Source organism: Fusarium verticillioides, chromosome 11 (genome assembly GCF_000149555.1).
Source record: "Fusarium verticillioides 7600 chromosome 11, whole genome shotgun sequence".
NCBI lineage: Eukaryota > Fungi > Ascomycota > Sordariomycetes > Hypocreales > Nectriaceae > Fusarium > Fusarium verticillioides.
Window position 1 is genome coordinate 1,158,746 of NC_031685.1, and position 14,601 is coordinate 1,173,346.

Here is a 14,601-nt window from a genome sequence, read left to right on the forward strand (position 1 = left end):
CATAACAGTAACAACAAACAGAATCACGGTATTAAAGCATTACGGAGTGTACACATTTGACGCAAACAGAGCATAAATTCTATAGCATTCATGGACATTTCTTGTGATAGGTCAAGACTGTTGGCCGTAGTCTGATACATGCATGATCTCTCCCCCTGCCTCTCTCAGCTCTCCAGGCACTTGATGTCGCCCGGATCCTCAAGCTTACACGACATGCTTGCCAGCGGTCTGCCTCAATGCAATATCCTGTTGGCCAGGAGTGTCAGCTTATGCCTTACAATGGTAAACCAATTACCGCATGCCGATGGGGGGTCCATTCTGACAAAGCAGCTCTGGTAGTAGTTGCGAGCACACTGCCTGAACTATCTTCGTTGCCTAATCTCTTGGCAAGTCCCATGCCAGCTACTTCTGGGTCAGTCGATAAACCATACATGGCCTAGGTTCAGTAGCTAGCGAGCTTACGGATGATAATATTGGGGACGGTTGCAGCGAAGATTATACTGAAGAAAGCAGCTGTGGTGATAAATACTTTTGGTGATTGTATAGTGTTGAGCTTTGGCTATTACCTGCTATGACAAGTGGATGAAGGTTGAGAATTGAAGCTTCATTCTTGTCAAGGAGGGTCCTCGGAAGGCAAGAGAAGCCTCCTTCTTTATAGACACTTCATGCCAATACGATTCCATCCTGTTCCATAGCTTATAATAGCAGCGAGTAATGCGAAGTTCCCTAGAAACCTACGCTGTTCTCCACTATGAAAGTTCCTCCCTCAGCCATAAAGATCTTCACAGGATTCATGTCACTGCAACTCAAAATACGAAACTCTTGCGAAAATAGTCTTGGGAGTCTAACTCTATACTAATCAAATACGCAGTGCACTTCTAAATATAACCTCCAGCAATCACAGCATAACGCCATTCGTTCCACACACTCAATACACTTGCCCAGCGCTCATAGGAGGTGCCAGCTTCACCACAAGCTAAAAGAAAAGGTCAGTAATCTCTTTGACAAATCGCAGCCGTAATAGTTACTCACCCATTCAATATCAACATACGACTTAAAGAGTCGTCTTTTTCCTTTTTCCTTCCTTTCGCCTTTGTCTAACCTCTCCTGTGCGTCTTGAGCCTTCCTCTTGTTTGACCTTTTATTGAGTGCTCGGCCAGCCTTGGCCAGAGGGTCTTGTCGTCCTATGTCCGATCGATCTGGTAGGATCTCATTCACAAAGGCAATTCGAGGTCCATAAATGCCCAGTCTATCCACTGGTGACGCGTTATATGGCACGTCTCGCATTCCATAGGAGGAGATGCCCAGTTCCGTGTTAAGGTCTTCGGTCGTGATAATACTAGAGCTTCGTTGGCATAGGTTCCTTGACTTTGAGAATTGCTTACCATATTTCGAGTCCATTAGGCGAAAATAGCTCCATGTTGGCCTTCGATAATGCCTTGGAAACTATCGATGCATGGCCGAACGCTGTAGCAACACCAACACCGGCTTGACCTGCAAGAAGCCCAATACTAGCAACGCCAGGTCTAACGGTGAAGTTTGTCAGTCTTCAAAGCTGCAGAATTCAGATAAAGTCAACTTACACGAACCAACCAGCAATGCCAGCACCCATTTGGAATAATTTTACTTCAGGGTTGGGCGTACGCGCTACGTTAATCTCATCCACCACTCGAAGGAATTGATCCCGTGAGATCCCATATCTGTCCATCTCAGAACTGTAACCTCGTAAGAAGGGCTCTCCTTCTCCAAAAGCAATCTGAGGGAGAAGAAGCGGTCGAAAGTCGCTGTTTTGGAAGGAAGGTTGGTCAAAGGGGAACCGTGTGTTCCGAGCCATGTTTTCAGGGGACGAGTAGCTGTATGAAGGCTGTTGGTACATATTGAGCCGTGAGGGCATCTGGCTGCTTCCAGGTCGACTGCTCGAGGGTGCATAGTTGGCGTGCAGTGAATATGAGGGCGGTTCGTCGCTATAACGAGATCCAGGCTGTTGTGGGCTAATGCAGCCATCTCGAGCAGGGAATGTCTCTGCCTCAAACGATTGATTCTTCGACTTCTGGGTATAAATTTGCCTTGTGCGTGGCTGCCCTGCTTGAGACGACGATGAACATGCATCATTAGGCGACAGATTTCGTCGTGCTGGAGGCATTTGTCTTGAATTATGAGGGGACTTCTTTTTCTGACTACTCTCTGCTGCAGCTTCCATGGCTGAGCCGATCGTGCCTCTTAGAATGCCCATAATGCGTTTGTGTATGTAGGTAGTCCGAAAATGAGGAGCAAAATGAAATATTCTATCATCACCGAGAAAATAGCCATGATCCAGACACATATATATATGTAAATGAAGACTCAGTTTCATCAATATCTATTCGAGTGCCAAAATCAGTAAGTCTATCGACATACTTCCAATCCACTGAGACGCTCTCCACAGTATGGCTGAGCATTCAGAAGGTTAGCGGTGGATGCTCGCCTGGTAGCGTCGAAATGGTCACCGAATCGAGTAAGTCAGACGACGATTCGCAGCGATCGTCGCAACAAAGGGGAAATTCCAATTCTCATTCGCGAACAAATTCCATAAAAATAAGAATGTTTACTGCGGTCTTACAAACTCTAAGGTCTGTCACTCGGCACTCGATCAACAGTCGAGGATGCACAGCCCTACCAAGACCCTGACAATTAGTGTCATTCTCTTAAGCAACTCCGTATCACTTTTTGCGCTTTCTGGCTGTTGAATTAGCGACAGTAGAGGCGTCTATCAATTCACCTGCTGCTTCTCTGACGATTTGTCCGACTCCGACCTTATCTGCTCGGGCCATTCCTGGTACATGCATGGATTTACGCTCCCAGAGGACGTGTTTGCATTAACCAATCGATAGGAAGTATTTTTGGCCATACGTGAAGCGCGAAGCGGCCTTCTCGCGCCATATCTTATCTTATCTTATCACCTTATCCGACTGGCGAGAAGCTTGCACACAGACAAAAAATAGTCAAAGCACTTTTATCAGGGGGTTCAGCCAAGAGATCTAAAGGTGGGAAGTGTTCCTAGTCGTCACTTGGAGATTTGGCTGCTCCTAGGACGTCAATCAATCTCTGCATGTTCCGCTTCCGAGACCCAAAAGAGTATTGTTATCGCATCTTATCTTATCACTGGTACCGTACTTTACAGGTGATAATTGCAACCTACCCTGAACAACACTTAATATTTGATAATTTTCCCAACAAACCTTTCAACGTCTTTTTGAATGCAAAGAGACAAGTCCAGTAACTCTGCTCATATTGGTTTTGAGTACCTGGCATAAAAAATGATAGTAATCCTGATTGATGAGTTAGTATGTTAACAGTTAATGCTTGTGCCTGCGCTAATGGCATTTTAACCGTTGGTGTATTAACACCTCCAGGATTTTCATCCAGATAACCGACCTCCTGAACTGTGAGCTTTTTCGTGGCAACTAAACTGCGTGTGCCTATCCCTGTGATATACGCAGCGAATATTCGGTGTGTGAACTCTAGGCTCTTGTTCAAGTCTTAGTGATGTTAAGTAATCACAGAAGTATTATCATGTATTGCTGAACTTATGAATCTTATACAAAAATAAGTGCTCTGTCGCACCACATAGTCACCATAGTTGCTAGAATTGTACCTCAGATAGCTCGTAAGAACTGGAACGATGAAGACAAAAGCGTTTCGCCCCCCTTACGAGACTGGACAACAGATGATTGGCTTCCGAATACCAGTACACTCTCAGACGGCTTGGCATTACACAGAGTAGCACAATGGACCAGTCTATGGAACAGCTCATGTGACAAACTTTGCGTCGAAGGGACCCATTCTACCACAAAAACAAAGGCAGCAAAACGGTTCTCATTCTGGGCCGTTGATCGAACCGATGGTCTTATCGTCAAGCCGCCCGACATCAAAGTTCGAGCCCTAGGATCACCGCCCCGTGCATCCACCCAAAGACGAGGGCATCGTGCCGGGAACGCCTCTCAGGTCATCGACTCCTGTTCATTGGAAATGCAAAGTAGCGGCAAGTCGGCCTACCCAGACACTGGGCGCCAAGACCTTACCCCAGAGAGGCCCAGCGCATGCGTGCATGTTCCCAAGTCCTGCAAGCTCTTGCACACCATTACGAGAATAGATCGTTGTATTTATACTCGTTTGAGAAAGGCCACTTGGAGATCTACGCGGCTATGTCGGCAAGCCTTCACTTGGCTGTGGGCAGTAGCTAGCCTACTGCCGAGTAGCTGATGTTTTGACATTGCTGGGCTGCTGTTAAGTGAGCTTGGTGCTTCCTGTCATTGGATCATCGGAAGTATCACGAGACTTGCAACCAAGAATTAGAGGTCTTCTGCTTGAAGTTCAAGGCGCCGAGACCTGATAGTCTCGAAACTGGAGATTGACACGAGATTAACGTGATTCTAGGTCAAGTCTCGAATGCTTCGGCAAGCACCGAGATTGTGCAAATTTCGCTATTCCTGACAGGTTCGAGATCAACCCGAGGTACGTACAGTCGGAGCAGAACTTGAAATCCCAGGAGCCCAGTCACATCATGGAGTGATAAGATAAGGCGCGGAATGGTAACATAGTTGCCCAATAGAGATCTCCAGGAGCCCCCAAAGACATAAATCTGATGCTTGGGGATAGTCGATTCATAATCTAGAATCGGCCAAGTAGGCCAAGAGAGGCATCCTTGACGGGATATCGGCCCAGCCTCTGGGCGGCGTGGGCAGCCGTTGTTGTTCTGGGTCAGTCATGAACCCTAACCCACGAAAATGACCTCTTTTCGGTGCGGACCGGCCGCTGTCAGTCACGCTGTATGAAAACAAGTCCCCTCAGGTGAAAATTCGGAATGTCATTCCATCAAGCCGATTAACGACCCGCGGTGGAAAACCGTTACCGCTGCTCGTCAAAGGCGCTGCCGCCATCATCTGTCAAACGATTTCGGAGGCTAGCCCTATTGAGCCCGGCAAGCTGGTCTTCGACTTCCGTCGATTTATTCGTTCATTGGTAAACATGCGGACCGAATCGGCACCTGTGACTGGAGAAGAGAAAAGCTTACCCCAGATCATCGAAGGGGGGGCTACAATCCCGCTTTTTCCGCATGTGTCGACCAAATGGCCATGGGGACGGAGGAGTCGGGCCGTAAAGGAGACTATTATTCGTGGAGAATTGGTCGCTTGGAATGCGGGGGAGTAAGCTTGTCTTAACCATGAAGACTCGTGAAAATCAGCATAGCTTTGACCAACTTTATCGGGAGATCGATTGTCACGAAGATGACCGTCGATAAAGTTGTGGAGAAATGTTATCTTCTGGGGCATGGACTCTTCAGAATATTCGTAAATCTCGAGCATAAACTCTAACAGCAATAAACGTGATCGTCCATTACACTAATCTCATCCTATTCATAGCAGTCTCGCGGGGAACTTTTGTCCGCTTTCAGTAGCAAGGATCTCGACCAATCGCCCAACGGGATCCCGGGCCGGCCAACACAAAGAGTTGCTCCTTGCCTTATTCAATAGTAGCACGGGGGAACAGTAATTATGGTCTCCACGTCTAACCCGCATCCCTCTCCACGGGGAATCGTAAGAGCCATCTCGGCTACCCGCAAAGTGAGCCGACTAGATTCCAGGGAAGACAGAGCTTGTTAGATGCAAGGCGGACCACGGACCCGACAGAAGCACGATCACTACTCATGGAACGAGCGAGTCTTAAGCGCCGCTGGCACACCTGAATCGGCGCCCAGCGCACATGACAGCATTGCCGGATAACCAATCAGACTCTTGGTGCGTCAATACCGAATTCTCGCTTCCCCATCCCCACGTGAATTTCGCGTCCAGGGATAGGACTTGGCCGTTCTGGTCAGATCAGTCTAGGCCTTAAGAGTGTAGCACTCGATTCAGCTCTCGGAAGGTTGACCGTCGATCCGTGGCCCTGGACAGACAGACTTACCAGCCCTTGCGATCTTTGTGGGTTGTATCGGATCTGCAGACCGTGTTCCATTGTGTAGCAGTTGGCAGGCACACGGACGGACTCAATTTGCGATGCAGACGAACACCACCATCCCCAGCATCTCCAAATTTAATATATATTCCCTTGCTCCATCTTGAGTCCCAGAGTCTTGTTTCCTGCTCAGACCCATCTCAATCATCAATCATCAAGACACCCAGAGAGATAATTCACAGCGTCGGCGCTGAAACATCAACATGGGATCCGAATCCATCCACAGCGATAGGCACGATGAGAAGAACGTGCGTCTTTCTCCGCCCGAACCCTTAATTGAGCGAGTACTGACTTCTTTTGAAAGCCGAAGCACGAGGTCGCCATCGTCAAGACGGCCATTGGTGATGAGGCTTTCCAACAGGCGATGATCAAGGAACCCCCGCCTAAGTTGGCAGCCCCCATCCTCATCTTCGCCAGCATGGTCGCCTTCTGCTGTTCTACCGCCAACGGATACGACGGTTCGCTTTTCGGGACTCTTCTCGCAAACGAGGACTTCAAGAAATTCTTCGACGTTGACAATAAGGGTATCGGTGCTGGTAAGTACTCCGTGATGTAGTGGCATTTGATCGTGAAATTGATATCCCCCTCTTTCTCTAGGTATCGTCACTTCCATGTACCAGATCGGCTCCGTCGTTGCTATTCCTGCTGTTGGCCCTGCTATCGATACTTGGGGCCGCCGTGTCGGTATGACTATTGGCTCTTTTATCATCATCATCGGTGTCATTATCCAGATCGCCTGCATCAAGACCGCCAGTGTCGATCAGTTCATGGCTGGCCGCTTCTTCCTTGGTTTCGGTGTCTCCATTGCCGCCGCAGCTGGTCCTACCTATGTCGTCGAGGTCTCTCACCCTGCTCACCGAGGTATCATCACTGGGTTGTACAACGTTATGTGGCCTGTTGGTGCTCTCGTTGCCAGCAGCGCTGCTCTTGGAGGCTTGGACTACAAGGGATCTAACACCTCTTGGATGATCTCTGTCTGCCTCCAGCTCATGTTCCCCTGCACCATCTTTTTCTGCGCCATGCTGCTCCCCGAGTCGCCTCGATGGCTGTACACCCGTGGACAGAAGGAACTCGCGACATCGAACCTTATCAAACTCCACGGACATGGTAACCCCGACAGCGAGTGGGTTAAGCTTCAACTCCACGAGTACGAGGAGTATCTCGAGATGGACGGTAGCGACAAGCGATGGTGGGATTACCGTGCTCTGTTCCGTAACAAGGCTTCCATGTACCGCCTCACATGCAACTGTCTCGTCTCCCTCTTTGGTCAATGGGCCGGAAACAGCATTGTCTCTTACTACCTGAGTGCCTTCCTCGATACTGCCGGTATCAAGGGTGATAAGACACAGACCAAGGTTGCCTTGGGTATGAACGCCGTCCAGATCGTGTTCGCTGCTATTGGCGCTGGATTTACTGATACTGTTGGTCGTCGACCAATGCTTCTCGTTGTCAATCTTGTTTGTGCTCTTTGCTGGGTCGGTGTTACAGTCCCTGCCTCGATTGCCAATATCACCGATCTTGATGATCAAGCACAGACGGATGCTGTCACTGGCCCAGTCAGCAAAGCCATCCTGGCCTGGGTTTACCTCTTCCAGATCTTCTACTCCGTTGGCTGGACTCCCCTTCAGGCCCTCTACCCCGTCGAGGTCCTCAGCTACGAGATCCGAGCTAAGGGTATGGCCTTCAGCTCTCTCTTCACCAACGCTGCCATGCTTGTTATGCAGTTCGGTATCCCTGTCGCCCTCAAGAACATTGCTTGGAAGACCTACATCGTCTTCTGCGTCTGGTGTGTCTGCCAGTCCATCATTCTTTACTTCCTCGTGCCCGAGACCAAGAACCGAACTCTCGAAGAACTCGACCACATCTTCTCATCCGACAACCCCGTCAAGACCTCTACCCAGAAGAAGCTTTTCGAGGCCGATTCCCACGCCAACATTGTCAACATCGAGCCCGCCGTTGCTGATCCCAGCAAGGCTTAAGTGCTTGGCAGTTCTTCTGTAACAAGTAAGACTGTCGTAGTTCGCATACCATTGCATTCCTTTTGCAGAAATTGAAGTTCAGATTGGGTAAAGTAGGATATGAATAGCTGTCAACGAGATGTATGCTCCGATTAATTAGTCTCAATAAATTTGATGGTGGCAATACCGATATCTTCATTTCGACTGTGACAGTAACCCATTGATTGTAAGTCTATATCAGCATTAACTTATCTCAACAGAAAACTGCTAGCTTCCTTATCTGGTCTGACAAACCGTACCGTATAGTGCTAATATTTGAACAAACGATCCCTGGTTGTAGACAATGCGTCATCTAATCATACTCTAAGCCGAAGGCAAATTGCCGTACGACCCATAGAACGGTCAGCACAAAATGGCGAGCGTTATATTGCGTTCACAAATGTTTCTCGGTCTTGACTGGGAGCTGTCTTTGGAGTTATGCCCTGGCTTCTTCAAGTGTCAAGTGGAATTGGTCCAGCCCTGGATATTTTCAGTTCATCCCAGAGCCCTAATACCACCCCGAAAGACAATAGTTAAAGATAACTAGGTCGGGAGACTTGCTGTATGAAGAGGAGAGCTGATCTTTTCGTCTTCGCTCAGGTTGAGAGGCGAACAGGCTAGCCAAGCCAAGCCTCGCCTATCCCCAATCATCTAGGAAGTACACAAGTTCAGAAATGAAGAGATCCTTGCAGGAAAACAAGAGAAGCTGCCAAGTGCCAGTGAGATTCGAGAGTAGAGTAGAGCTGAGGTGAAAAACCTACTAAGGTGATCTGTATGATGTTCAGATGAGCAGGCATCAAGATCCTATGTATATGTTTGCCCCACCGGATAATTACAGCCGAAGTTTCTGAAGAGCCTGGAATCATAGTCTCGGCCCTCGAGCCTTTTTAACCAGTGGCCTCGCTTAGAAAGTGACTGAACCAACATACATATATATTTACAGGGGTGATCAGATGACCTTATACGAGAGACACAACCAACAGCAACAAGAAAATCGGGTCACTGCTCCCTGTCAACCAAGGAAGGCATGCTCAAGTCATTGGCGGGAGGTTATTGAAGTCTGTTGATTTTACGAGACTTCTGTGTAAGGCTAAATGCGTTATTTGCGATATGCCAAGTGGTCCCTTTCAACCATGGGAAAGGAAGGTGATGGACGCACCTGTTATTGAGCTGAGATTCTCGACCGAATTAGCCATTGCAAGCGATATGCTGATCACAGTAGATATAGTTATTCCTTCTATCTATGGAAAGGTGGAAGAAAAACGAGCGGACTCTCGTTATTCAATGTCCAGGTCTTAAGAATGACTAATCCAGCATATACTAAGTGTTTGAACCATCTGATCAATGTTCCAGCAACTGGGAAGATAGAGAGGCTATCTCGATTTAACCGCCGAACTGGCAATACGCTCAGTCTGTGCCTCTTTTTATCCACTAATATCTCGTGAGGCAGTGGGATTGACGGGCATACCGCAAGCGATAAAGCTGTTGGTCTCGAAGGACTAAGACATATCGCCACTTGATGACATGACTGATATCTTAACATAGTTAACAGCGCGCCAAAACCCTGGCAATGCGCCGCACGCTGACCAGGCCCAGGACAATGATTTAGTAGAAGCCTGTGCCGATGTTCCGTAACCTTCGGCCAACATCACTGAGGCTATTCAGAAACCCACATACATCTTGCATTGAGCCTTGCATGGCAGGGGCTAATGGTTGTGAGGTGTGTGGGCTGTTGTCTGGCATGGTCGGCCGCCATGTTCAAGAGTCAAACTTGAGGCATTAAAGAATTCTATCACGATAGTTCACGTACGTTGACGGGAACACGTAGTTATCCAATCTGCAGTTTCTCTATATAAGGGATCGAAACCCTCTGTATATTTGCTTGCTTCTGCAGATCTCTCATCATCTTCCAATCTAACTTATCAACTACAACCAACTTTCCACAATTCGACACTTGTTCCCTCTACAAGTCAGTGATCTCACTGCATTTACTCATCAAGACGGCTCAAGGCTTACAACATCTATAGTCACCATGAAGTTCACTCTTCCAACCGCTGCCTTCGCCCTCTCCTTGCTCGGTGCTGCTGATGCCGCCCGTATTGAGACGTATGTCACCACGGGAGTACAGATTCCTAATTATAGCTCTGCTTACTTCGGTGACGATGGCAAGATGTACCCGCTTGGCGGTGGCTTCAGAGACGGATGTCGAAAGACCAAGTATGATTGGGTCAAGGAGGTCTGCATTGACGACGGCAAGCTGAGGGCGCACATTGTGTATTCGGGTGGCACGAAGAAGTGCTTCAGGCGAACCAAGGATTCTTCAAAGGCCTGTGGTGGCAGTGAGGGATGTTGGCTGGGCGTGTGCCAGAGGTGCTGGACGTATGTCTACACTGAAGCAAAGTGTAACTGGTGAGGTCGAAGGAACTTCCCCATCTGTCCTTACTGAGAGACTTGCTGTCTGCATTGGAGGACTACTGACGTGGCTTATTCTTTATTCTGTCATTACATTAGTTTTCATAGCTAAACTCGATCTCTTTGCGCAGTAACTGCTACTGGTCCGTCTAGAGTTAGCATGTTAATCGTTGAGCCCAGTTAGACTCCACAGAGCGACCTCCTTGTTAGTTACTATAAGCCACTGTATTATTGAGGTCTTGAGTACTATCCCAGTTGGTTCAGCTGCACCTTTTCAATGGCATGGATAGTTATCCACCACAGTTTGGAACTTCAGCTACCATGATGACACAAGCTGAATAAACCTGCTTACTTAAAGAGCATTTGGATCTTGGCATGAATTTGGTAATTCAATACATAGCATTGTATTGGATAGCTGACTTTATGCAAGATTCTCCGGAGCCTTCCAAGTATAGCTAAATTATGTTATCCTTCTGGTAGCATTTGGAAATCCCTCACTAAATCTCTTCTTTAGAACCATGTTAACGCCTACTTTAGGACCCGTAGGCCATAGGGATGACGTAACATCTCTGTGTTCTCAAATTATAAAAGTATAATCTTCCTCAGTGTTACAACTTACTATTGTAGCAGACATAGCATTCTGTTAAGCCAGCTACATAAACAGATGACCTAACTATCATGTCACATCATACTGAAGTCAACTACTGCAGATAAAATAATACATGCAAAAGAGAGACTTTGGCTATGGTTTCAAGGTTTGTAGTATGTCACTAGACCCGCTCTCAAAAGACCGTGGGCTGCCATGATAATATGATAACGGCGTTGGAAACCTTCATTATCTATCTGATATTAGTCTTCTATCTACCTAGGTAGCCAAGGTTTTATAATTCTGAAATGAAGTCAATTATGAAATAAAGTAGGTTCGATTGTAGCAGTTGTATAGCTAAGGGCTTTGCGCTGATATAGGTTCTCAGCCACAAGTCTCACGTAAACAGCAGTTGAGTGAACAGGTTAGATCTGGTTCCACGTAAAGATTCCAAGATTGGTGAAAAGGGAAGCAATGGCAGGAGCATCCCCTTCGTATAGAATGATCTACACTGGCTGCCCGAACCGGCTACTTGCAATTATCTATTCGAATGCGCCACTGCTTCCGTTGGCCCTAATATGTACACGGAATGGAATGCTGTATAGATTTGATGTACATGTTGGCTCCGCGTCCTGTTTGTCCTATGCTTTACATATAAGAAGCATCGTAGAAGCCCTTAGAAGCGTAGTTTCCAGAAAGGACAGTAGAGATAGAGACTGCATTGGAGAGCTTGGTGGCAAAAGAGGCGCGCTGACCCTGAGAACCAGCACCAGTGTTACCATACTCTCCAAACAGCACGTGGGCAGTGTTCTCCTCGCCAGTGTTCCAGATAGACCAACCCTTGGAGTTGATGACGGAGCTCATGCTGGTCTTCTGGAAGACAACACGGGCATACTGGCGCCAAGGTCGACCAAGGTAGTATGCGCCGTTGGCAACGGCGTTGCCGGCAGCTGCGGCAATGTTGCAGTTGTTGAAAACGTAGTAAGACATGTTGGAGTCAGAGTCGCGTCCGTTGGCTGTCTGGAGTTAGTAATTGTGTTTGATACCCGAGCAAGAACAGCATACCGGTGATGTAGCCGACTGAGGCGGCGACAACTCGTAGGTCAATCTTCTCGAACCAGGCGGAAGCAGTCTGGCCGAAGATGAAGTCGGTAGCGCCCTGAATAAGGCATTTGGAGTACAGCTGGTAGCCCTGCTGGGCAAGAAGGGTATCCTGGAATCCAGTAAGAGCAACACCGCTACGACCAGTTAGTGACAAGCTTAGTCGAGTTGCTAGTTGACGTACTAGTATCCGCTATCGGCATAGGCGCTCAGAGCAACAGCCTGGCTGCCCTGTCCGTAAGTGTTGGCAACATTGACGTTGTAGAGCTTGAAGTTCGCAGCCTTGACACGGAGGGTAGCTGTGCCATCGTTGTTCAAACCATCAGCCTGGCTCTTCTTTGCTGTGATGGTGACCTTGTTGCCGCTGTATCCGCTAGTATCGGTAGTGTAACCGTAGATAGACAGCTGAGCGTTGCGACTAGGAACAAGGACCTGCTCATTGTAGGTACCCTGGTCAATGAAGATGCATTGCTTTCCAGATGCCGTAGTTGAGAGAGAGTTGACAGCAGCTTGGACGGTACCGAATTGACCGCTTCCAGGGGACTTCTTGACAGTGATGCATCCAGAGGGCGCAGTCGTTCGGCTAGCAGCGAATGCCGCTGTGACGAAACTCAATGTTGTGAGGAACTTCATGGTGATGTAGATCAAGATAACCCAAACAAGCCAATGATAGAGACAGAACTGCCGAGAAATTCGTGCCAACGGTCTCAGTATTTATGTAGCATTTTAAACTTCACCTCTTAGTTAATCATCATATAACTCCAACTCTATACTTCAGACACAGCTCAAGGGGTTTTCTTGTGATTGGTGGAGAAAGTTTGTTCATTAAAAATACGAGGCCCCTGCTCCAGAAATATCCGGGTTGTCCGGAGCGTAAGCTTCCGCTGTTGGTTTCAGCCGTTTCAAGTCCATTGCCGTGCCCCCAAAGTTACTAACTTGAACCAGTTTAGCAGCCCATTTCGATCGGATTGTGGCCAGATCTAGAATTCTAGATGCAGCTTGAGCTGCTTCGTTTGGTGGATTAATCGTTTGCCATGTTTTCATCCCACAGATGAGAAAATCCGGGGTACACGCGTTTCACGCACCAGCAGAGCCCTTCATTTCCTCCACTAGCTAGTGGACACTTGCAAATGAAGGCCAACGCCCATGCTCAAAGTCAAAGTCAAGTGCCGTTTAATGTTGCATTGAACACCATTTAAGATCAAGGATCATGATACGAAACTCAAAGAAAAACGTAAGACATACAAAGCATACACATTCACGGGCCGAAGTGAAATATTGACAGAGAAGTAAGTGAATTGATCTCTGGACACAGAGTCTAATGTAGACTATGGATACATGTAATCGCCCCCAACAGCCCAGGACCGCCATCCAGAGAATCTCCATCTAGTCGTCGATATTACATACGTGTCTATCGTGAACTATTTTAGGCCGAGTATGCGGCAACACCCATAAAACCATAAGATCATCAAAAGATAAGAATGCTAAGCATCCACTGCACAGAAACAGACATCCCACTGAGAAAGTAAGAAGGTAAGGTGCGGGAGCCCCAGAGCAACGGAGTGGAAATAGAAGAACGAAGCGAAGATTATGCGGTTACATAGTCGCTAATCGTTTCTATGAGAATGTTAGTGGGGGTTGGTTGATGCGGATAGGAGGGGAGTACTAACAGAGGAGAGCAATAGCACCCATGGCAAGGAGAGCCAGAACGGGGCGGACACGCTCACCGCCAGAGACGACGACAACATCATCACCAGAAGGCTTGCCACCCTTCTTGCAAACGGTGGGCTCAACATAGGGAGTGACGTCCCAAGGGTTGAAGCCGAGGCAGGTGGTGTAGGCAGTCTTACAGGTCTCGATGATGGCGCCGGAAGCGTCGCAGCAGGCCTTGTAGACAGTGGTGCACTCAACAGCGCACTCCTCGTCGGAGCCACCAGACTTGCTGGAGCTGTCGGACTTGGAGCCAGAGGTCTTGGAGGAGTTATCGGACTTGCTGGAGCTGGAGCTGGAGCTGGAGCTGGAGCCACCGTTGTTGCCGCCCTTGGAGCCAGAGTCCTCGCCGTGCTTGCAGACAGTGGGCTTGACGAAGGGGGTGATATCCCAGGGGTTGTAGCCAAGGCAGACGACGTACTCCTTCTTGCAGACCTCGATGTCGTGGCCGTCAATGGAGCAGCACTCATCGTAGACAGTGGTGCACTGGACACAGCACTCCTCCTCATGGCTGGAGCTGGAGCTGGAGCTGGAGCTGCCGTTGTTGTTGCTGCCCTTGGAACCAGAGTCCTCACCGTGCTTGCAGACAGTAGGCTTCACGAAGGGGGTAACATCCCAAGGGTTGTAGCCGAGGCAGACGGTGTACTTCTCCTTGCAGATGGCAATGTCGGCACCAGGGATGGCACAGCACTCATCATAGACAGTAGTGCACTGGACGCAGCATTCATCTTCGGTAACCTTAATCTCCTTGTGGCCGTAGGACTTGTCGTACTTGGAGTTGTAGTAAGACTCGCCGTGGAA

The 14,601-nt window shown here is 48.4% G+C and overlaps 5 protein-coding genes across 5 annotated transcripts in view; 2 read left to right on the forward strand and 3 right to left on the reverse strand.

The window, feature by feature from the left end:
• Positions 1 to 928: 928 nt before the first annotated feature.
• Positions 929 to 2,233, reverse strand: FVEG_16889 (hypothetical protein; the record flags this gene model as incomplete). Its single annotated transcript, XM_018906125.1, has 4 exons — positions 929 to 976; positions 1,033 to 1,339; positions 1,386 to 1,526; positions 1,584 to 2,233. The coding sequence occupies 4 exons, from the start codon at positions 2,231 to 2,233 to the stop codon at positions 929 to 931; spliced, it is 1,146 nt and encodes a 381-aa protein (XP_018758145.1).
• Positions 2,234 to 6,197: 3,964 nt separating this feature from the next.
• FVEG_10797 (hypothetical protein) lies at positions 6,198 to 7,973 on the forward strand (the record flags this gene model as incomplete). The annotated part of the gene is made up of 3 exons (XM_018899968.1): positions 6,198 to 6,242; positions 6,299 to 6,530; positions 6,592 to 7,973. The coding sequence occupies 3 exons, from the start codon at positions 6,198 to 6,200 to the stop codon at positions 7,971 to 7,973; spliced, it is 1,659 nt and encodes a 552-aa protein (XP_018758144.1).
• A 2,050-nt stretch (positions 7,974 to 10,023) lies between these two features.
• Positions 10,024 to 10,404, forward strand: FVEG_10796 (hypothetical protein; the record flags this gene model as incomplete). Its single annotated transcript, XM_018899967.1, has 1 exon — positions 10,024 to 10,404. One exon carries the CDS (start codon positions 10,024 to 10,026, stop codon positions 10,402 to 10,404), a length of 381 nt encoding a protein of 126 aa, XP_018758143.1.
• A 1,015-nt stretch (positions 10,405 to 11,419) lies between these two features.
• On the reverse strand, positions 11,420 to 12,755 carry FVEG_10795 (hypothetical protein). The gene is made up of 3 exons (XM_018899966.1): positions 12,275 to 12,755; positions 12,055 to 12,227; positions 11,420 to 12,005 (listed from the first exon to the last, which is right to left on the reverse strand). The coding sequence occupies exons 1-3, from the start codon at positions 12,721 to 12,723 to the stop codon at positions 11,638 to 11,640; spliced, it is 990 nt and encodes a 329-aa protein (XP_018758142.1). The 5' UTR covers positions 12,724 to 12,755; the 3' UTR covers positions 11,420 to 11,637.
• Positions 12,756 to 13,368: 613 nt separating this feature from the next.
• The window catches only part of FVEG_16888 (hypothetical protein), a gene marked incomplete at its 5' end in the record, with an annotated part of 2,143 nt that continues 910 nt past the window's right edge, over positions 13,369 to 14,601 (reverse strand). The window contains 2 exons of the mRNA XM_018906124.1: positions 13,369 to 13,707; positions 13,761 to 14,571. Coding sequence (XP_018758141.1) covers positions 13,706 to 13,707; positions 13,761 to 14,571 — 813 coding nt within the window. The 3' untranslated portion in view covers positions 13,369 to 13,705. The remainder of the gene's footprint in view (positions 13,708 to 13,760; positions 14,572 to 14,601) is intronic.

Excerpts from the sequence above, each read along its gene's own strand:
- FVEG_10795 (XM_018899966.1), bottom strand. The coding sequence starts at position 12,723 with ATGAAGTTCCTCACAACATTGAGTTTCGTCACAGCGGCATTCGCTGCT. Across the intron at positions 12,228-12,274 it reads TATGCCGATAGCGGATACTA|CGGTGTTGCTCTTACTGGAT; the intron begins GTACGTCAACTA and ends AACTGGTCGTAG. Across the intron at positions 12,006-12,054 it reads CTCAGTCGGCTACATCACCG|CCAACGGACGCGACTCTGAC; the intron begins GTATGCTGTTCT and ends AACTCCAGACAG.